Source organism: Zootoca vivipara, chromosome 12, assembly GCF_963506605.1.
Source record: "Zootoca vivipara chromosome 12, rZooViv1.1, whole genome shotgun sequence".
NCBI classification, from domain to species: Eukaryota; Metazoa; Chordata; class Lepidosauria; order Squamata; family Lacertidae; genus Zootoca; species Zootoca vivipara.
In genome coordinates this window covers 45,631,963-45,654,313 of record NC_083287.1, presented here as the reverse complement: position 1 = coordinate 45,654,313, position 22,351 = coordinate 45,631,963, and the positions used below count along the sequence as shown (strand labels likewise).

The window sequence follows — 22,351 nt, the reverse complement described above, 5'->3', positions numbered from 1 at the left end:
GTTTTTCCTTTTTCCTATATTCCATCTTACACGCTTGCTTTGCTTACTAGTCTCACAAAATGTTCCTTAGCACTTTATTAGCACGTTGAACCCCCAACTTCTTGCTTCAAACATTCACAACACCACACTTTAAGAAGCCGGCCACCCCCAGTCTGTAAGATCACAAATAATATAACCCAGTTTCCCCTATTTTAAGACGTAGTCATAAAATAAGCCATAGCAGGATTTTTAAGCATTCAAGGAATATAAGCCATACCCCGAAAATAAGACATAGTGATAGGCGTAGCAGCAATGCCGGCTGTGGCAGGAGGAGGAGGAGGGGAAAAATAAGACATCCCCTGAAAACAAGCCATAGTGTTGTTGTTTTTTGAGGAAAAATAAATATAAGACGGTGTCTTATTTTCGGAGAAACACAGCAACCACGTGCAAAACATCCTTGAATGATATCGCATTTGTCAGTACATTTAAAAAGCTTGTCCCATGACCGGGGTGGGAGGGTGGGGAGGGGGGATGTCCCTCTTTCCTGTATTTCTTTATTGCAGTTCATAGCAGCCTTAAGTTCATCGTGCTGCACCTTATTCACAAAATTGTATCTGGTCACCAATCTTACAGGTGCGGACGAAGGATGCAGTGGATGCTTGCGACCACTGGAGGGCAATCTCGTGTTTGCTAAGCTGACCATCACGTGGTCCTTGGCTTAAATGAAACTATTCTCTCTGTTCAGGGCCAATTCTAATTTATGTGTCCCTCTGGAAACTGTCAAAAACAAGGCTTGAGGTAGGAGCACCACATGCGGGCAGCTAACAGCTGTTGTGTGGTCTCTACCAACTTGGTGGAGAGACTCCACACCAGAGTTGCATATCGCCTTGGGTCAGCATAGAGGTGCCCTTGCAATAAAGGGGGAATGGAGGCCGTATGATATACAAATCCCAGATACAAATGCCATGTCCTTTGGCATATTTAAAGCACAAGGAAACAGCTAGGAAAACATACACCAGGGCCAGCCCAAGACATTTTGGCACCTGAGAACCACAAAATTGCTCCCCACCTTGGAAGATGGAAGAAACAAGAGGGGGGGGGTCAAATCAACCTTACCTGATGGGTGAAATCAAAAGCTGTTGCAGGTGGAAGGGAAGGGGCCTGTTCTGAACCACACTGGTCAGGTGCAGAGCCCAGGAGACCCCACAGGGCAGCCCCCACAATTTACCCGCTAGGGTGGGAGGAGACTAGCTGCCCTTCCTATTTGCTGAGAGGCCACTGTAGGGACAGCATGGTGGGGTGCCGAGGAGGCAGATCCTGCCTCTGAGGAGCATGCATGCAGTGGCAGCAGCAGGGGCCAATTCATTCCTTGGAGGACGGATCCGCTGCCCCTGTGGATGCCGCCACCCGAGGCAGTTGCCTCATGGGTGGGCCGGCGCTGCCCTTAGCAGAGCTAGTTCAGACATCTGTTGCTTCCAGCTAAGCCTTGAGAGTATATTTCAAGTACTCTCTGGGAGAAATGTAATGTTCTTCCCTGTTTACCCACTTCCATTGCAAATGCAAAATAAATGGAAGATCCTTTTTAATGTAACATCTGCCCTGGCTGATACTTGCTGGATTCAGTACCGGTCTGAATGGTTTGAATTGGATGTGCATCCAAACGACATCACAGTCAATCTGTACTACATTGCTTTGAATTGGATACACAATCTAACGTGCCCACCCCTATCTATATTCTTGTACAACTATTAAATAACGCTAATTAACTTATGCCGAATTAAAGCTCTTGAGAGTCCCATGGACTGCTAGAAGATCAAACCTATCCATTCTGAAGGAAATCAGCCCTGAGTACTCACTGGAAGGACAGATCCTGAAGCTGAGGCTCCAATACTTTGGCCACCTCATGAGAAGAGAAGAATCCTTGGAAAAGACCCTGATGTTGGGAAAGATTGAAGGCACTAGGAGAAGGGGACATCAGAGGACGAGATGGTTGGACAGTGTTCTTGAAGCTACCAACATGAGTTTGACCAAACTGCGGGAGGCAGTGGAAGACAGGAGTGTCTGGCATGCTATGGTCCATGGGGTCACGAAGAGTCAGACACGACTAAATGACTAAACAACAATTAAAGCTGCGCCAGGGCCATGGTATAATGAAATTTAGATTACTGCCTTTGTAGGGTGGTGAGATACAAAAAGAGGTAGGGACTCCTGCACCTTTAATACTTGTGAAGGAGCTAAACTACATTTGTATACCAAGCTACACCCAATGAAATTCCCTCCATTTCCTTGGGACTATTGATCATGCTGCCATATTTTTCTTCTTCTTGGATATTTCTGTTGCTGTCGTTTCTGTAGCAGTTAATGATCCTCTCAATTTGTGCCCCACACATTCCTTCCAAAAAATTTAAGATTATAAATGAGGATATGTTTTTTTTATATGAAAAGAAGATGTAAAGTAGTCTTACCTCCAAATCCATATGCTTTGGAATTTCTGACTTCACATTAGTTTCATTTTGAGCGGTCTTTCATAAGCTGTCGACAGCCAAAATATTACCACTGCATGTTCTTGAGCGAATGCTGCCTGATACAATTGCATGTTATCAATCAAATAGTATCAGAATTTTTAAGATTCCATTACATATCAGCCAACTAACACATATTAAATATTACTGCATTCCAGCCAAAATATGATATACCAATCATTTTCAAGTTATCCCCCAACATTACTAAGAGCACTCATCACTGCTGATTTTTATTTGCAATGGATAACCACCAAGGAATGTTGCTTCTTCAGCAAAGATCCCTTTCTCTTTAGAACTGAGAGGCACATTTTGAGAACGCTTGTGGGTGCCATCAAAAAATGGCTGCCATAAGGGGAGAAACCCATTCACAAAATGGCTGCCTTTGTGGCTGCGGCCAGTCACAAAACACCCATTGCGCAGGAGGCAAATTGGTCAGTCTGAGGCACAAATAACTAGGCCCAATAAACCAAGCATAAGTCAGAGGTGAGGTCTGAGCCCCAAAACACACTCCTTTAAACCCAGAGTTTTCTACACTCAACAGAACACCAATTTCACAGAAGTCAAAACATAAGTTTCACGGAAGGCAATTTTCTCTCTCTCTGAGTGCTAGCCAACTCACTCCCCAATTTTCCTTGCTTCTCCCCTCTGGTGAAACAATTGGTATGGGGAGCTGGGGGGGGGCACATGCTGGCCCCCATTCCCAACATCCCATGTCCATGTCCATTTAACCCCTGTGTTGGATGGGAATGTGTCTGAAACCAGATTCTAAGCGTTTACACCTGTTCTACACATTAACACAGTCCTGGATCGAGAGGAGGCTTTGTGTTATACCTCCTTGATCACTGCAGGAAGGTCAGAATTGGAGATGCCAAAGAGAGGGACAAATTGCTTCAACAGAGTTATATAAGAGCGCCTGAATACGGCTTAAGTTAGCTCCAGATCCATGTTGAGTATTTTCTATTCTGTGGCATATGCAATGATCCCAAGTCAATAAAAAATAAAACCATTTTCTTTCACCAAAGTGTTAGGTGGGGCCCAAAGCTCTGGAAAATCTCCTTTAAAAACCTCAGCTTCCCCCCCCCCTTTATATATATAAAAAAACCTGATCTTTTCAGAGCAACAAAAATAAAAGCTTTTATTTGTTCATTTGAATATAAAACAGGCGTTATCACAGATGTACAAAGCGTACTGGTGGTTTAACATACAAGAAGGTTGCTGTTTGTTTGCACATAAAAATTTTCGTTTGAAACTGTGATTGGCTGAGTTACATGAATTTCTCTAACCAGTCACCACACTCTATGAAATAACGCTGCTAACATTCAACTGATAAAAGGGACAGTCTTCCCTTGGGTAAAGTGTCAAGCAGGATTAAATATATATAATAAACAAGCACCATGAGGAATCTGCTCCTGTTTGATTAGTTTTCGTGTTTAAATGTTCATTGTGGACCCTCTTTCTTCCTTTCTTTTTTATTTTAGTGCGCATGTGCATCAGGTTGACTACATGGTTTTTGTCTGACTTCAAAAGCACAAGGTCACAAGACAAACATTTTATACATTCTCATGAATGGTTTATCTACAGTACAGTTTCTAATACAGAACAATCCTTCTTTATTGCTGGATCTGATGGTACGTGTGTTTCTTTCCCCTTATCTTGCACGACAAAACTAGGAATTCAGTTCATCGTCATTTACTGTCCTAAGCTTGAGAATTTAAACAACCACAGATGGCAGGTTGCAGAAGAGATCAGTTATTAACTGTGTCGTACGACTGCATTGGAGTCCTTTGTCCCCTTCCCCAGGAGTGGAAAGTTGACTTGGTGAAGGTTAGAAGTGATGCTTTAATAAAATGACAGCTAAATTTGTGTTTTGCAGCACTGAGATCAGCAATAGCAAGGACATCATCACAAGTTAGTTCATACACTGTAATTATGCTCATAATCAGTCAACGGCTTGTCTGAACCTTACAGCAACTTGACATTTCAAACAGAAAAAAATATATATTATTTTAGGGGACAAAAAAACCCCATACTTTGACAGAATGCTTCAGGGTTGGTCTTCGGAGCATGGGTAGAAATATTCACAGGGCAAAGAAAAAAAGAAAAAAAGGGGGGCAACTGAAAATTAACACACACACACCAAAAAAAAAGTTTTGCCATGGTGAGATGCTCTGTATTCTGCATGCAGACTAAAAACCATCCCTCATCTTTAAGGACCCTCCCACCCCTGCAAAAATAAAAAATGGGAAAAAAATGAATTTGGGGTCTTCTCTTCAGAACCAAATGAAATCTGCAAAGGTAGACAAAAAAAAATCCCTTATACATGTTATATAAAGGTCTTGTAGCTTCAGTCCTGCCTCCGTCTTAGTCATGCATATTCTGCCAGCAAGTTAACATTATTTCAAACCATTTAAAAAGCATTCTTGGACTGCTGCTGTTTAATGTTCACCCTCAAAAATCAGACACAGGTCAGCCAGGCTACGCTGGAACAAACCAAAATATGCACTTCAAAAAGAAGAAGAAGAAAGAAACAAAAAAACGGGGGGAGGAAAACAATTAAATAATTAAGAGATTGACAAGTCCATTTATCCAAAGACAGTGAAATTAGAAAGAAAATAAAAGGCAGCTGTGATCCATGCGTTCCTGTTCTTCCCCAATTGGCAGATTCCCTTTGGAACCGAGAGATGGGATTACCTGCAACACCAGTATCAGTTCCTCTGTTTGGCATAAGGACATGTTAGCAGATCCACCAGGCTGTGCCAAATAGTTTAGAGCGGCTTTTCAGCTACTCTCCAATAACAAACGCGTTATTAAGAGAAAGAGTATCGAAAAACAACAGCTTTCTACAAAGTGTGAAGTGGATGGATTGCCACCCTCCCCTCGCCCAACCTAGACAGAGGGCAGCAGGAAGGCAAACAGATGAACAAAAGCATAACTCTTGTGCAAAATGACCACCAAAAACAAAACAAAAACAAGAAGAAAATCGTCCTTACCAAAAAAAAATTAACAAAACTCCCACAAACTTAAAAAAGAAAGGACAATGACCAATATTGTGCAACAATGTTATGCAGCTAAGAAAAACAGTGATAATTCTTCAAACCTGCCTTTTCTAACGTCTAAGAAGTGTATGGACATACGTGCCTGCACAGATATTTGTCACCTCTGCGGCAAATAAGAGAATCCTTCGTAGTGCACTGTTGAAGAGTCTTTGGCCACCAGCAAATCCTACCACATTGCATGCACAGAGAGCAGGAGGTGGAATGGCTCTTGCGGGAACCCTGTCTTGGTCTCTGCCAACGTGCCGGCTGGACTCTTCCAAGGCTTCCTGGGTTGAAGCCGAGGCTCTTCCTCCCTCTCCAGCATTGCTCCTCCTCCTCCTCCTCCTCTTCTCCAGGCTCCTAGAGCACACAGGGGGCTGGAGAAGAGCCAGGGACTACGGAAGGGTGAGCGACAGAGTGCTGGAAGCAAATTAGGGGCCAAGGGCAGCAGAGTGGCAATTCAGTGGCCTTACGGAGAAGCAGGCTTGGAAGAGAGAGCAAGGTGCAGAAATTTATTCCAGCACGGCTACGGGAACCACTCTATGTCCTGCCCTCTGTGCAGGCGTGGCAAAGGATTGCGACCTTCAACGTTTAACTCTCTGCCTTTAAAGGTAGCAGAATGGTTTCGCTTGCTGGTATCTGGGAGATTCTGGGGTTTTTTTTAGACAGGGATACTTAGCAATCCAGGACCGGTTTTTCCTCGAAGTTTGTGAATAATGTTCGATTATCTACAGTGGGAAAAGAGACACCATGCAAGTGATGAGTACTGCATCCTTTTAAAACTTTAAAATCTTTTTTTGTCATTAGTGAATTTATATTTCATATATATATATTTGATGTGATACTATCCACTCAAGATAATACAACCCCTTTGTTTTTATATTAGCAAACATTACAAGAGCTTAATATTCTTGAATGTTTCTCTTTTATACTTCTAAAGAGATCAAAATAAATTAAAGGTTTTGTACATAATTACAGAAGTAGTTAACTTATTTTATCTTTTTAGTTTAGTACAAAGATATCTGCAAGCTCATTGCCGAAATACACCTTATTTATAAATTTCTGTTCATTCTAACACTAATAATCAAAGGCTCTTTTTGCCTTTGCATTTTCAGCATTTCTAGAAGAGAAAGCTGTTAAAACTCTAATTTGAGAAGGTGCTGTTTTGGGTATTTTCCTCGTACCACAATGTAGTTTCCTAAGACAATGGGATAGAAAATGGCTTAAAATTAGTAATGGATTCATATTGGAAAAGGTTTTTATGGACATTTAAAAACAAGCAAACCAAAACAATTCAGTCATAAAACGAGCTGTTTAAAAATATCCACTTGAAGGGCAGATTTTAAAAAAAAGAAGAAGAAAAATTAGCTACTTCAGTATAACATAAAATACAAAGCCATATTACTCAGAAAGCAGTATCATCCCAATAAGCAAAAAATAATCTTTTTTAAAAAGTCTAATAATGGGCTTTCCAACAAACTGAAGGCAGTACCCCAAAGTCCTTCTGTGCTAAAATGTAGTGGTAAAAGAAACACGTTTCACATTTTATGTCCTGCCAATAACGAGCGCGTCAAAAAGTCCTAATAGAAACAGTTCCGTTCTGAAGAGTGGCGCCGTATTCTTGTCAGCACATCGTTTAGTGGACGTCCAAAAAAATTTGTTTATACATCTAGAGTACAGTCCATGGAAGCCTTAATAGATACCAGACTACATGTTGTAGGCCACATAGATGGGATCTAGTTGGTCCGCCAAAAATCCATCTCGTAGGTGCATACGCTGTTTCTCTCCACGGGAGTTGATAGGAATTACACCAACGTCCACCACAACCACCACCCCTACAATCAGGTAATGCTCCTCCAGGACTACATTGGTGACCAAAGGAACCAGGTCTAAGGCTTCTTGCTCGGATCCATCCAGCTCAACAACAACGACCAACAAGTTTGTCCAGGTAAACACCGCACTGAAATGCAAGTAGGAAAATCACATCACCTTAAAACGTATCGTTCAGTGGTTCCACTGTCAATGCCCAACAATTCCTTTAATCCTTGGGACTGCCAATGCGGTTGGGTGCAAAGGTGCCGTTGGGGGCTTTTGAGGGCAAAGCACTTGAGCCCCCTTTTATCATGAGGTGGTGAGGGTGGTTATTTCCCCCCTACGCTTGAAAAATACAGACCAGGAGGAGGAGGTTGGGGGAGGAATGTCCCTTGCCTTTGGCCTCTTTCAGCAGTTTGTGCTTTCCAAGGCTCAGATTGGTAACTCGACTATTTAAACCAAGCATCCCCAAACTTCGGCCCTCCAGATGTTTTGGACTACAATTCCCATCTTCCCTGACCACTGGTCCTGTTAGCTAGGGATCATCATGGGAGTTGTAGGCCAAAACATCTGGAGGGCCGCAGTTTGGGGGTGCCTGATTTAAACAGAAAGTGGACCACGAGGGCAGGATCAGGGCCTTAGATTTGGGGCAGCCAACATGGTGCTCTCCAAACATTATTAGACTCTAACTCCCACCAGCCCCAGATAGCATGGCCAATGGTGAAGGATGATGTGACTTGCAGTCCAACAGCATCTGGAGGGCAGCCCATTGGCTACCCCTGCTTTAGATGAACTTTTGTGGCAGGCAAATGGTCCTGTGGAAGGGAGGTAGCAAACAAGATATTTGCTGTGCCTTCGACATTAAAGCTGAAATGTATGCAAAATAAGCACAGCGGCCGTTCAGAAAGCAGAGCTTGTGATAAAACAGGCAACAAGGACATAGAACCACCAACACTGCTTTGCAAACAGTCATTTTGTGTACATTTGATGTAATTATTCTCACAGTCAGAATTTCATTTTCCTCTGACCCCACTGCTTACGTTTGTTTCTCTACAACTATGTGTGTATATATACTTGACATCTGAGGAAAACACTTCATTTTTGTGATGAAGTGGACTCCAATCCACAAAAGCTGAGGCCATTATAAACCTGATTAATTGCCCAAAACCCTCTTTGGTTTTTTTTTTTGCAGTAGAAAAGCCAGAATGTATTATGTTTGCCATTTGGTTCCCGATCTTAGAGCCACTGTATACATATTTTAAGCTTTTCCTCTTACTTACAAAGCACAGCCCCCAAACTATATCAAGATTCTTCTCGCAACTCCTAAACATGCAGATCAGGGATTTCCCTCTTCTTCCTGCTACCGAACATGCCAAAATGACGACGATTGGCCAAAACGACAACATACTTACCATTCTGTAATGCTCTTGTGTGCTCTAATTACAGACGTCTCGATATCTATGGGGTGATACCTCATTCCTCGCAGTTCCATGGCTTCATCTAGTGCACCTACCACATAAAGTGCATCATGTCGCTCTGGTTCAAGAGAGAAAGAGAGGGGAGAAATCATTTATATGAGGCGTTAAATCACCTGTGCAAGGCAAAGACAGCTGCATCAACACTATCTGGAAGATTTAGCTTTGTTTTTAAAGTCCATCGGTTTAATGGAGTTAAACCTTCCCAAGGGCCTCATTCCCAACTGGGCAACTTTCCAGGGGCTGGATGACAGTGGTAGGTGTGGACAGAGGAAAACGTGGGTGAAGCAACATATACAACTCTCTCCCTGGCACAGTAGGCTGCAGTCAAGAGATATCCACACACACGGCATGCTTCATCCCTCACCCAGGCAAACAGCAGGTATTACTCAAGGAGACACTGCAGCTAGGCAGGGTCACAGAAGGTGGGTGCAGAACAAGGCCAGGGAGAGTTGAAGGTGGGGAGAGAGGAAAGGATGGCTTGGGGAGAGTCCCCAAGCCTGAGGTTCCACCTCCCTGGGTTTAATACATTTCCATTCTGTTTTGGCTTCAAGACAGCTAAGCTGAAAAATAAAGCGTTGCTTTCTATGGGATTAACACATGCAGCTTCTACAGCTCAGTGGCAGAGCACATACTTTCATAGGAAGCCATTCATAAACACAACAATACTATTAATAATCATAATTTGTATGTGGTTCCATCTGCAGCATCTCCAGAAAGGACTGGGAACGACTTCCACCTGAAGCCCTGGAGAGCCACTGCCAACCAGTGTAGGCCAATGGCACAAAGGCAGCTTCCTATGCAAAACTTCTCATTGTAGGGAAGATTAGAAAAGGGTGTATGAAACAAGGGGACTTCCTTTTTGAAATGTTCTATGTTCTTAGCCTTCTCTATGCAGATCAAGGCAAATATCCCCCAAAGATGCAAAGGAGATGTTTGCAAAATGTCTCCTGTCGGCTTGTGGGCCTTTGGCTGTAATAAAGACAGCATCTCCTGCTCATGTTCCCAGCTCCTGCGGTGGAGTAGCCATGGTGGGAAATGCAAATCTAGCAAGGAAATGCTCAGTAAGTCAAGGGTCTCCTGCCCCCCAACCCCTTCCCCACTGAAATCAGGCTTGAAAGAAGCATTGTATTACAGACAATAGGATAGACTGCAATGTGAACTTGGTTGCAGTGTGAGAGAGGTGCCCCCAATAGTTCCTCCTGTTTACAAATATGCTCATGGGCCCAAATTGGTTGGCAACTCCTGATCTGAAAGCACTCAATGCCATACAGATTTATAAAAGGCAGTGCGAGAACTTACCCCCACTTGCATCTGTGAGCTCTGTTCTTCTCAGAAATCCCAAGTAGCCAGTCCGTGCCCAGATAGTTTGAGTGTCTCCAAAACTAAGTCTTGAGTTAAAGTGATCTGACTGCAAGGATTCATCACCATAGATAGTGAAGTAGCCACTGGCATTGTGAGCACTATGAACCCATATCTAGGTGGAGAGGAAAAAGTTATGTTTTCACTGGTGTGCTCTCTGCTACAGGCATTTTTTTATTAAGCACAAGAGGAGCCCTTCAACTCAGCCATCAGCTTGCTGAGGAAAATCCAGTCCTGTGCACCAGCCTAGCCACTGAAAACCACCCCCAGGAGTAGTTCTGCCAAGGCAAACACTGCTAACATGCAGTGGTTGAGATAAAGTTTCTGTGGCGTTCCTATAACCAGTTATTAGCTTTCTGGGGTTGGGATCACATTGGCAAAGTATCAGTTAATCACCTTTATTATAATTTTCAAACTTTTCCACAGAGCAGAAAGCCAATCAAACAACCAACTTTTTATGTTGCACAAAATAATACAACTTACATACGAAATATGTGCACTATTGCCCTTGCTGCCCCACACATTCCTAACTCTTGGATCTGGTATAAACCGTTCACTTGTACTCATGGTTAAAGGTGTAAGTCTTCTTCTTTGTACTCACTGCCACTCAGTTATCCAAACCAGCCAACAGCAAAGATACACAGATTGCTGAAGAGCAAGTGGCCTCCATAATCCATTCGCACACAGGATCTACATATAGGATAAATTCTTGCACAGCAAGCATTCTCAGAGTACTACATATGCCACTGATTCAACCATGAAAGCACAAGTTAGGCAGAATCTATTAACCTGTGGCACTCCCCTGAAACACCCATTCACTATTGGCGACGGAAGCCAGAGTAAAAGCTGTTTGACAGATCAGGAATATGTAAGAGCTCCATCCCAAGGGCAGCTGAGATCACACAGGTGCTTCTTTCGCCAATCCCAGCAGCCCTGATGGAGTGACAGTGATGGTGTGGGGAGTATTAATGAGATCTGGGGAAAGCACAGGAGTCCACAACACCAATGCTTAGTGGCAGAGATAATGGCTTGGATCCGAAGCGCCATGTGGAGGAGAAAATCCAATAGTTTCCCATGAACTCTCAAACAAGTGCTGATGGAAGACATCTCACAATGGAATACCTCAATGCATCAGAATCATAGAATTGTAGAGTTGGAAGAGGCCACAAGGTTCTTCAAGTCCAACCCCCTGCAAACAAGGAATCTTTCACCCAAAGTGGGGCTCAAACCCACAACCCTGAGATTAAGAGTCTCCTGCTTTACCAACTGAGCTATTGGGGTTGCACTATAGTCTGAGAAACATGGGGAAGCTGTAGCTGTATTCAGACTAAATCAGCTGAACTTTCGTTAAATCCCACTGATGGTTTCCACTGAAAATCAGTGGGACTTAAGGCATGTTCAGCTAACTTAGTCTGCATACATGTAGGCCACAAAGGGTCCTGGAAAAGCCTTTTTCTGGATGTGGGGTCCATTTTCTCACACAACACTTATCTTAGGTTGGAATGCTCATTGCATGAGGTTTTCCACTAATAAAAGGATCCTAGCCAATTATATCTCCATGCAATCTTTAGTTTAAAGATATGAATGAAATTTTTGCTTTGCATTACTGAGACAATGTGTGCAAAGACTAGCTCTGCAAGGTGAAGGTTTGGCCAGGTTTGTTACAAACTTCTGATATTATGCCTGAAATATGAGTAACTTGAGGAAGAAAATCTGAATGAAGAAACTAGCAGTTCTCAACTTTGACAAAGCACAAGGTAGTTTAAACTTCCTGGAGCTGTGTGATGCATACCTGCCAGAGCGGGCCATTTGTCACATCCTTATTAAAGGCGGCTGTTAGGGAAGGAAGGTAGCTTTTAATCAACTCATGCAATTCAGTACCAACTGAGGCACAGCTTGTGACTCACCTCTCCAAGATGAGAATCTCCCAGGGGTCCCTTTGTTTCTGGATTAGCAATAATGATGCGGACTCCAGGGAGAATCTATTGAAAGACAAAATGAGTCATATCTGGTCGTGAGCCAGATGATGTACATATTGTTTTATGAACTTTTCTTCTTGTCTCCTGAAGGCTTTCGAGAAACTCCGAAAGAAGGCTTTGCATTCTGTGTTTTGCACGTGCAAGTGAGTAAGTGACCGGGGGGGGGGGGGGCTAATCTTGTGGATGTATGATTACAAAACGTATTTTCATCATGTGGCAAAAGTAATCCACCTTACCTTTTTCTATATATCTAAGACAATAATTGACAACAACAGTAGTGATGGGGATGCTCAGTGGTTTAGCGCATGCTTCACAAGCCATGGTTTCCAGGTTCAATCCCTGTTAACTCCAAGAAGAGCTGGGGAAGACCCTGCAGTGAAATCTTGGAGACCCACTTCAAATTGGTGCAGCCTATTGTGAGCTGGATGAACCAAGGATCCGACCTTGTATAAAGCAGTAAGCTTCCTGCGCTCCTATGGTGAATCCCTGTTTGCTTACAGGCAAAGCTGCAAACATATATTATGGCCCCTAAGATCCTGCTTTGAGGATCAACAATGAAAACCCACAGAAACATTTCACACTGGTGGACAAAGTACAGCTTGCTTACAGTCACTCATGAATGACAAACATCTGGAATCCAGCTGCTGTTCACAAAGTCAACTGCCAGTAGTGATTTGCACAATCCACAAATGCTTTTTGTAGATGCGCAGCCACTGGAAAGACCAACCAAACTTAGTCCTATGTTTGCAAAGTATTATGCCACTCCAAATTTGGTGCCAATCTTTCTTTTCTTCTTTGTTTCCATTGTAAATTATCTTTTATGTTTATGTTTGTATTTTAAACCAATAATTATTAAAAAACAAAACAAATTTGGTGCCAATCAAGTGTTCCTAGCGTACACTTTTCCAATGAATGTTCACACTAAAATCCTTGTTCCTACAAGTCGCTAGTCTGATGTGGTCTATTATCTGACAAAGGCAGATAAAAGTTCTATAGGAGTGTTGAAAAGGAGTATGTATTTAATTCTTTTAAAATCTTTATATCCTGCCCTTAGGCTCTCTAAAGGGCCCCCCCAAAAGGATGTCCAGCAGATCCACTGTTGCCTTAACATAGAATCATAGAATTGGAAGGGACCCTGAGGATCATCTTTGCCCAACCTCCTGCGGGAATTGAACCTGCAACCTTGGCGTTATCAGCACTATGCTCTAAACAACGGAGCCATCCAGGTATGTGTTCATTTCCCCCCCTCTTCTGAGGCTCTCTCTCAAACAGTTTTTGTAGATTTCTGAAACCACCACACATATCAACAGCAGCAGCAACCCCAAGGCAAACCCAGCAACCAAAGGCAATCATGGGATGGCTGTGCACACTGCTCAAGAAACTATGTCTTTCCCATACTGTCTCCAACTCCCTGGTCATCCACCACTCACTGAAAGAAACCCGTTGTCTCTCTCCAGCCCAGGAATATACTGCAAATATTACCTCATACTGCTGAAATATTAGGCACACTTCATAAAATATGTAGTGCCACCATAATGGGAAAACTACATTGTCACCAGAGCCGTGGTCATGGTGCTAACATCATATCACACCTAATGCAAGAATATGGGGTGGGGAGATAGCACAATGGCATGGTGGGGTGCCATCTGTCATGTTATCTTTGGTTGGTCATATTGCTCCTGCTTAATGGCAGGGGGAGGAGCAATGAGGGGGAAAGGCCAGTGCAGTGCAAACACATTGACGGGAAACATTTTCTGCTGGTGCCATTGTACCATACCAGCTTCCCTGCTGTGTTGTCTCTCCCTCTCTCAGTAAGCAGTAACTGTGAGACCAACCAGAGGCCAGGTGCCCCACGGCTTGCTACTGGCACAACGTGAATTGCACAAATCCAGGCACCTGAGTGATGCCTGAAGGTGCATGCGCACATGGCCACACCTGGATCTCACACCTGGGCAAGTAGCTGCCACTTTTGATCTTTCTCTAGACCACTAATTTTATTGGGTCCCACATTCCAACATACGCATGTACCTTAAAGTTAAAGCATTTATCAGCCTCTTTAAAATATGGAGAGTTGCAAAAACGTTTACCTTTCCCGATTCCATGAGGGGCAAGCTGTGAGGGGATCCTCTTTCTACTAAACGCACTCTGAAAAGCAAAACACATAGGACAACTATGATGAGCTTACAAAAATTGCAGTTCTGCACATGAATGCCGGCCGTACTGTTAAGTTCTCAAGCTCTTGCATTTCCCCTACTGCCAGTCTTCAGACCTGGTGCCTGCTCTCTCAAAGCAAGGAAGCTATGCAAAAAAGGATAGAAGACTTTTGAGATTTTGCCAAAGTGGAGCATGGTGGTTCTTTCATGGGTGGGTCTTAACCCCACAATAAAAAATGCCATGGGGCTGAACATCAGAGCGGGTAGGTCAGAGTGGAAAGGAATGCTATTGGGGAGGAAGGAGAAGGACAATGTGGGGCAAATTATTATTATTATTCGTGATCCAAATTCCTAAATATTTTGCTTTATTGATTACTTTTAGAACCCACCGGAGATGCTCATTTCCTTTGCCAGGGCAGATGGCTAGTTTATGTGGAACTGGTTATGCGGAACCCTTTGCAACGCAATCAGAGATGGAAAGCAGGACATTTCCCATCAGTTTAAATTTACCAACTTATTATTTCACAGACAGAGAACCTATGTTTCATATACTGCAAGCCTCTTACAATCATGTCCTCTTACCCAGTCCTAGATTATGAAATTATTATTGGGTTTAAAGGTTTTTAAAGAATTTATGATTGCTTTTAATGGGTTGTAATGAGAGAATGAATGAACGAACACACACACACACACACACACACACACACACACACACCGTGTATATATATGGAACATGGAACATGGAAAAGTGAAAGTGTGGGAGACATTCACATTTAATTAGAAATATTTCTTTATTTTATTATTTTATTATTTATAACTCAGTCTTCCTCCATCACTGTATGAGGTGATTTTCACTGTCGCTGGAGGGGAGAGTCCAATTCAGGCACCTTGTGGTTTAAAAGCACAACACTCACCAGACTAGACCATACTGAGCATGTTCAAAGCAGAACAGATGATTGCAAGAGGAAGGTTATAATATCTTCTCCTTGGTATCTTCCACATCTTTAAAGGTGATTAAGAACCATTTTACAATTTCTTCTTTTTTAAAAAAATACAAGCGCTGCTTGGTTTTAAACAAGCGCTGCCGTTTCCAAAGCGACAATCATAGAGTACGGGACGAAAAGCTAAACCTTGTGATAAAATTCCTGCCCACAGAAGCAAGAGCCCATCAGAAGGTATTTTTTATTAGGTCTCTTAAAAACAACTCCTACTCAGGGTTTTACAAGGAAAGTTAATCATGTAGAGTACCGCATTACAGCTGTAAGAAAACCCCAGAGAAAGGTGCATACAGCGAAGTCACAAACCCCTTTCCTTACAACATATATTTAAATTCCACTGTGCAATTGAGGATCCATGCTGTGATTTCATGAGATTTTTCGAACCAGCATCCCCTGCAAAAGCTGTTGCAGATGTCATTCCAACGGCAGATGAAGGGAAGTCCCTGGACTGAGAGAGCAATGGAAAGAACTGCTTTGCCAGCAGTTAGGAGGAGAATAGGTAGCGACAGCGGGTGCCATTGAGCTATTTTGTACATAATGGGGAGGACTGGTAGATGTGGGAAGAGAAGAGGCAGGAGTTCTGACAGCAGGGAGGTTATGGCTTATGAATTATACAAAACAGACTGTGAGAATTCAAGATGGAGGTGTACTAACAATAGGATAGGCTTAAAACCAACAAACACAGTAACCTCAAACCATCTCCTGGAAACCAAAGAGTCAAACTATTTTCATATCTGTGAATAACCACTGTTTGTTTTTTGCAGAAGGCTTCCATTTATACCAACGTTAAGTAATCCATTTTCTTAGCTATGTTGTACAGAGAGGAAACTATTTGCAGCTAAGTCTTTAAAACTGTGTTAGGAGTTAACTTCTGGTTCCCCTTCCTCTGCCTGAAGAACAAGGGAATTAAAGTGAAGTTATCACATGAATGATCATTCATTGCTGAAAGTTTTGATTTGGGGTGAGGAAGCTGGCATCCATCATCATGCAATGCTTAATGCAGCGAACATTAGAGCAGTCGATTTTCAACGCACTAGGAATGCCATGGATGGTTGCCAGATCCAGATCTCCCAGAAGGGGTGGCAGCTCAACACCTCATAGCATAGCAACCTACAGAAGTGGATTTAATGGCGTGTGACTGGTTTGGTTGCACTGGGCGGAGAGCTTCAGAGGCGTTGCGGGAGATGCTGCAACTGTGCTGTAGAATGGAAGACAAGAGGCAGGGGGCGCTGAATTTTGGTGGCACATATGGTGCCGCTGAAATTTGAGACCCCAAAGTTTGCAATTGCAACCCATATAGAATGTGGGAGATATCAGACTTCTGCTCAGGATACAGGGCATCTTGTAGTGCTGTAAAATAGTGTTATTGCTAATTCACACATACACACACACACAGGAAATGAATTTTAAGCCAGTTCAAACCCTTCAGAGAACTGTGAATTTTGTACTTGTGGTGGGCAGTGCACACACACACACAGACACACCCATGACATCTGAAACACAGAACATACATTCATGAGCCCAGCTCCTGTAATTCTTCTGCTTCAAAAGAGCAAGAGTGGGAGAACTACCGAAATATCAAGGCTTAACTTATGCATTCAGGTAACGGGGGGGGGGGGTTGGAGCCTGAAAATAAAGGTGCATGTTTAAAATGATATATACTAGAATAGCCCATGGCATAGCTGTGGCATCTTCTGTTTGCCAACTGGATACATCTTCCATGCCAACCAGAAGATGCTTAGATTGAGCACTGAGGAGGAGGAGGAGGAGGAGGAGGAGGAGGAGGAGGAGGAAGAGGAGGAGGAGAAGGAGGAGAAGGAGAAGGAGAAGGAGAAGGAGAAGGAGAAGGAGAAGGAGAAGAAGAAGAAGAAGAAGAAGAAGAAGAAGAAGAAGAAGAAGAAGAAGAAGAAGAGGGGGAGGGGGAGGGGAGGGGAAGTAGTAGTAGTTTGGATTTGATACCCCACTTTATCACTACCCTAAGGAGTCTCAAAGCGGCTAACATTCTCCTTTCCCTTCCTCCCCCCACAAGTAACACTCTGTGAGCTGAGTGGGGCAGAGAGACTTCAGAGAAGTGTAACTAGCCCAAGGTTACCCAGCAGCTGCATGTGGAGGAGCAGAGACGCGAACCTGGTTCCCCAGATTACAAGTCTACCGCTCTTAACCACTACACCACACTGGCTCTCTGAGTGGGCCCAAGGAGGAAAACAATTCCAGAGTTCAGGTGCATATCACCCCAGAACTCCTCTGCACATGCCCTTGTTGTTTGCATTTCTTAACCTAATGCACAGGACAAAAGGCTATTTCTAAACCATGTAGGGCCAAACTACCAAAGAGAATTTTGTAATCAAAACTCATCAATATGGGCTTTTTTTTTTTTAAGTGCCTCAATACTTGATTCCTTTTAGTCTTTTTCTTATTTCCCCTGCTCCTCAAATCTCACTGTCCTATTTTCATACTGTCCTATTTTTACACACACATTTCCTTGGTTGATGTGCCATGTTCCTGAGCATTTTCTGAGGCTGTTCGAGCCTCCGCCCACATGCTTTTTATAATGCCATGGGCATGCCAAATGATACAGATGGGGAAAAGAGCAGGCAAGTCTGAAATGTGATTCATGCACCCCCCTGCTGTAAAAGGTCACATGGATCATATCCGGTAATTGCTGAGAGGAATAGACTCCGCAAGAGTGCTTCTCCAACTCCCAAACCAATCCTGCCCACCACTGTCTCTTTGTCAATGCAAGGAGAGAGAAGCGCTGTAGAAATGTTTCTAGATTCACTCACAACCCATTCTTCAAAGGGACTATCTTTCAAACTGACCAAAAGCTTAAAAGATCACTGACAGGGGAGGGCCCTTCATTTTTGTACCTTGTCTCATGCCTCATCGAAATCACAGCTTGCATTCCCATGGGTCACACTCCTTTGCCCATTAATCGGAATCAGCCAAGAGCGCAGCTATTGCAATAAGGTAAATGGGAGGCTCATCCCCCCCCCAATTCCCTTTAAAAAACCAACATAGGGGAGAGTGGAGATTAATCCTTCCCATGGATTCTCCCTTGCAAATAAGTGCTCATTTCTTGTGTTACCCCAGGCAGACACCACCGGGTAGGGTGGGAGGGGGTGGTGGTGTTCATGGGGAGGATTGTAATGCATGGAAAGGGTTGAGCATCCCACTTTTGATCCTCCCTTGCAAATCACTCACTCTCTCTCTCTCTCTCTCTCTCTCACACACACACACACTCATGTTAACTGCTACACACATGGTTAAGAAGGATAACCTCCTGTGGGGGCTGGTATGACTCCCCCCGCCCCCAGTAGCCAGTTGCTTATCGTCTTCTAAAATTACTGATAACTAGATGGGCACACTTGCAGGAATGGCATCACCTAGCTTGCAACACGAGCTGGCCAGTTCATTGTGATATTCAGCTGCATTGTGAAAAGTGTACATGTTGTTGTTCTTTTGGCTCAGATGAATAACAAGATGCCGCACCTGTGCCCTACCTTCAGGGATGGGGAACTTATGGCCCCATAGGTTGGTGGACTACAACTCTCATCATCACCATTTGTCCCTTGGCCTACTTCCTTTATGTGTTGTAATGGCAATGTCCTAGATGCCAAGGAACTAGGGAAACGGCATTGAAGTTGCTAGTAAGGGTATCAGTTGCCCTGGGGACTCCTCCTTGCCTGGGACTTAAGGTGCCACTGTTGTTGCTAGGTAAGCTGGATGGGAAGAACTTATTTACAGGGATATATTTGGAGGCGCTGTGGTTAAACCACTGAGCCTAGGGCTTGCTGATCAGAAGGTCGGTGGTTCGAATCCCTGTGACGGGGTGAGCTCCCGTTGCTTGGTCCCAGCTCCTGCCAACCTAGCAGTTTGAAAGCACGTCAAAATGCAAGTAGATAAATAGGAAACGCTACAGTGGGAAGGTAAACGGCGTTTCCATGTGCTGCTCTGGTTTGCCAGAAGCGGCTTTGTCATGCTGGCCACATGACCTGGAAGCTATACGCCGGCTCCCTCGGCCAATAATGCGAGATGAGTGCGCAACCCCAGAGTCGATCACGACTGGACCTAATGGTCAAGGGGCCCTTTACCTTTTTATTTGGACTCAGTAGTGCTCCCTCACTGGAAGAGCATCCAGGGCCCAAATTTCAGAATCAGGGTTGAGGGGAAATGTGAGCTATTTCCCAAGTTTTGGGGCAGCTTTGTTAGCTGAATTCTGTTCCAAATTGAACCAGGGAGATTCACTGATCACAAATTAAAATACACACTTAAATGCTGTGTTATCACCACATAAAGCAAGAGTGTAAGGAGAACCCGCATGAGTAAACCAAACGTCTGTCCAACAGTGGTCACTCATATGCCTCCAGGAAATACAGCATGAAGACAACACAACGTCCCAATTTGTCACCAGAATCTGACATTCAGAGGTACCCTCACTTTGCAGCAAGGTTTCCAGGCAAAAACGAGCACACCAGCTTCCCACAGTCTCCTGTATTTGGAAGCAATCTAGTTTTTCTGACTGATTTCTTCCAACTAACAAGATTATTACTGAATGGCCACCCGGGTGTAAATTCTCCAAGAATGTATTCAAATTGCCTAAGCCACTGCTCACATATAGCAGCTGGTATAATCGGTATACATGCTCTGCACTGCTGGGGCCCCACACCTTGGCACTCAAAGGACGGGGGCACCCTCAGACACATACCTTGGTACCTGCCAAGACCCCTTGCCCCTCTCATTTTTTAGAAACTGAGTTCGGGGGAAATTGGTTGTTTGGTTGAAGGCGTTGCGTATTTTTAATGTTGCCCGCATTTTTGTCTGTGTTTCATTTTTACACGTGTGTGTCTGTGTGTGTGCTGGTGTCCTGCTTGGTTTGAAGTCAGTTACATGCTTAGGAAATAGTCTCATTTCTACAGCCATTATTTCCTTGATAAAGAATGCTTCTCTTATTATTCTGCAGCCACTGAATGAGATTCGGCATTCCGAGCTGTCTTTTCTGGGAGTCACAGGCCTCTTTCACTACTAGCAGCGTATCTCTACGTTCCTTCATTTTCTTGGGATTAAGGAGGAGGGGAAGAGGGGGGGAATCAGCACAGTCCTCCTGCCCGACTAACCTACTGAGCTGCTTGCCGCCTTCCAAGACCACAGCACTGAGTAGCTTGCTGAATATTTAATACTCTCTCCAGCATCGCCTAATGCATTTTGCCGAATTCAGCACATGGGAGACACGTAATTTAAAATCCGATAAAAGCCTTAACTGGCTCGACGTACTGGGGAAGAGCAAAGCAACGCGCTACTAAACCTGAACATGCCACATAGCAAGTTGCAAACAGTGCCCTCGGCCTGGAAGAGAGATCAATAGCCGGAGGAGATGGGGGGCCTGAAGGGAAATCTTCTACTACAGTATTCTGAAAGGAACCTGTTTATATAGTTAGCAGTTCTGCTTAATTTTCTCTCCACATTAAAAAAAGAAAAAAGGGAGGCAAGTGTCCTAACTTCTCCATTGCCTGCCTACAATGGAGCACAAAGTTTGTATTCTCAACCATTGTGATTTAGATTCGCTTCCCAGTGCTGGTCCAAGACAAGGCCACACCCTCCCCAACCCATCTTCAAAAACCGGCTGGACTAGCAGCTGCGTGATGCTTCAAGACTGGTCCTCCATCGTACCTGAGGGCAGCAGGCTAGTTTAGGAGGTGCACCTGTCATGGCGTTGTCTGGCATGAGAGAGAAATTATTGCCAAAATTTATTGTCAAAAGTACACTCACAAATTAGGGAAAGGCCTGACCATCAGTCCTATGTCTCTCAACTACTCCTTGCCACAACAGGTCCCTGACTTATGCATCTCCCCTATCGGAGCTATGTGCAAGCAGGCAAAGACTCCACCTGCATGTTACCTTCTGCTCCTCCCACTTCAGTCCTCTTCTGGTCCTGGGAGACAGTGGAGCAGGAGAGGTAGGGGCAGGAGGAGGAGGAAATCCTTGACCTTCCACCAGTCTGATCTCTCTCCCCCTCCTCCTGCACCTGTTTTCCCCTCTCCAATCCTGCAGCTTCTCCTGGCTCTGACTTTTGTCTTCCGGCTGTTGCAGGTTCTCCCAGTTCACTGATCCCTTCTTGCAAGTCAGTCTCCAGCCCCAGCCCCTTCTCCCAGTGCCCATTCCTCAGTATCCAGCCAGCCTGACAGCAGTCCAACTTTATGCCAACTTATTAGACAGAAATAAGGTAAAGGTAAAGGGACCTCTGACCATTAGGTCCAGTCGTGACCGACTCTGGGGTTGTGGTGCTCATCCCGTATTATTGGCCGGCGTACAGCTCATGTGGCCAGCATGACTAAGCCACTTCTGGCGAACCAGAGCAGCACATGGAAACGCCATTTACCTTCCCACTGTAGCGGTACCTATTTATCTACTTGCACTTTGACGTGCTTTCGAATTGCTAGGTTGGCAGGAGCTGGGACCGAGCAATGGGAGCTCACCCCGTCTCAGGGATTCAAACCGCCAACCTTTTGATTGGCAAGCCCTAGGCTCTGTGGTTTAACCCACAGCGCCACAGCAGAGGCATAAAAGGGCCACGAAGGGGAAACAGCCCATTTCTCGAAAGGGAGCAACTGGCTGGCTACAAGGCACTGAAGCAGCACTCTTTGCTTAATAGCGAAGCAAAAGAACAGGAGAGGTGGCTTCAACTGGGAATCTTTCCATGCTGAAAAAGGAGGGACAGAGGGCTTGCATTCTTTCTGGTGATTATTGCCTTTCTGTATGTTAGGTCCCCTTCCACCCTCCAAAGATGGCAATGCACAAGAGAGCCTATACTGCTCCTGGAGGCCTCATGATTGCTAAATTCTCTCAGGCACTTGTGGTGGTGGTGGGGGACTCTTTTAAAGTTTCTCTAAGCAAACAAATGCTGAGCTGCTCCTTTAGTGTGTGAGTGTTTTTTTCTACCACTAGAACGGAGAAATAATTAACATGCTTGCTCCCAAACAGCACCAAGCACTTTGTATGATGTTTTGCTCCTGAAAGCAAAGTGGATCGTAGTACTTGG

At 44.2% G+C, this 22,351-nt stretch overlaps 1 protein-coding gene across 5 annotated transcripts in view; it reads right to left on the bottom strand.

Annotated features, from left to right (window-relative positions):
• Positions 1-509: 509 nt before the first annotated feature.
• DIP2C (disco interacting protein 2 homolog C) overlaps positions 510-22,351 on the bottom strand; it is a 324,193-nt gene continuing 302,351 nt past the window's right edge. For 4 of the 5 annotated variants that reach the window (XM_035128997.2, XM_035129000.2, XM_035129001.2 and 1 more), the window contains 5 exons: positions 14,252-14,309; positions 12,093-12,167; positions 10,126-10,300; positions 8,761-8,884; positions 511-7,496 (listed from right to left, as the gene is read on the bottom strand). In XM_035128997.2, the coding sequence (XP_034984888.1) occupies positions 7,244-7,496; positions 8,761-8,884; positions 10,126-10,300; positions 12,093-12,167; positions 14,252-14,309 (685 nt within the window). In that variant the 3' untranslated portion in view covers positions 511-7,243. Of the gene's footprint in view, positions 7,497-8,760; positions 8,885-10,125; positions 10,301-12,092; positions 12,168-14,251; positions 14,310-22,351 lie in introns of all 5 variants that reach the window. The other variant, XM_035128998.2, reaches the window with a different exon arrangement.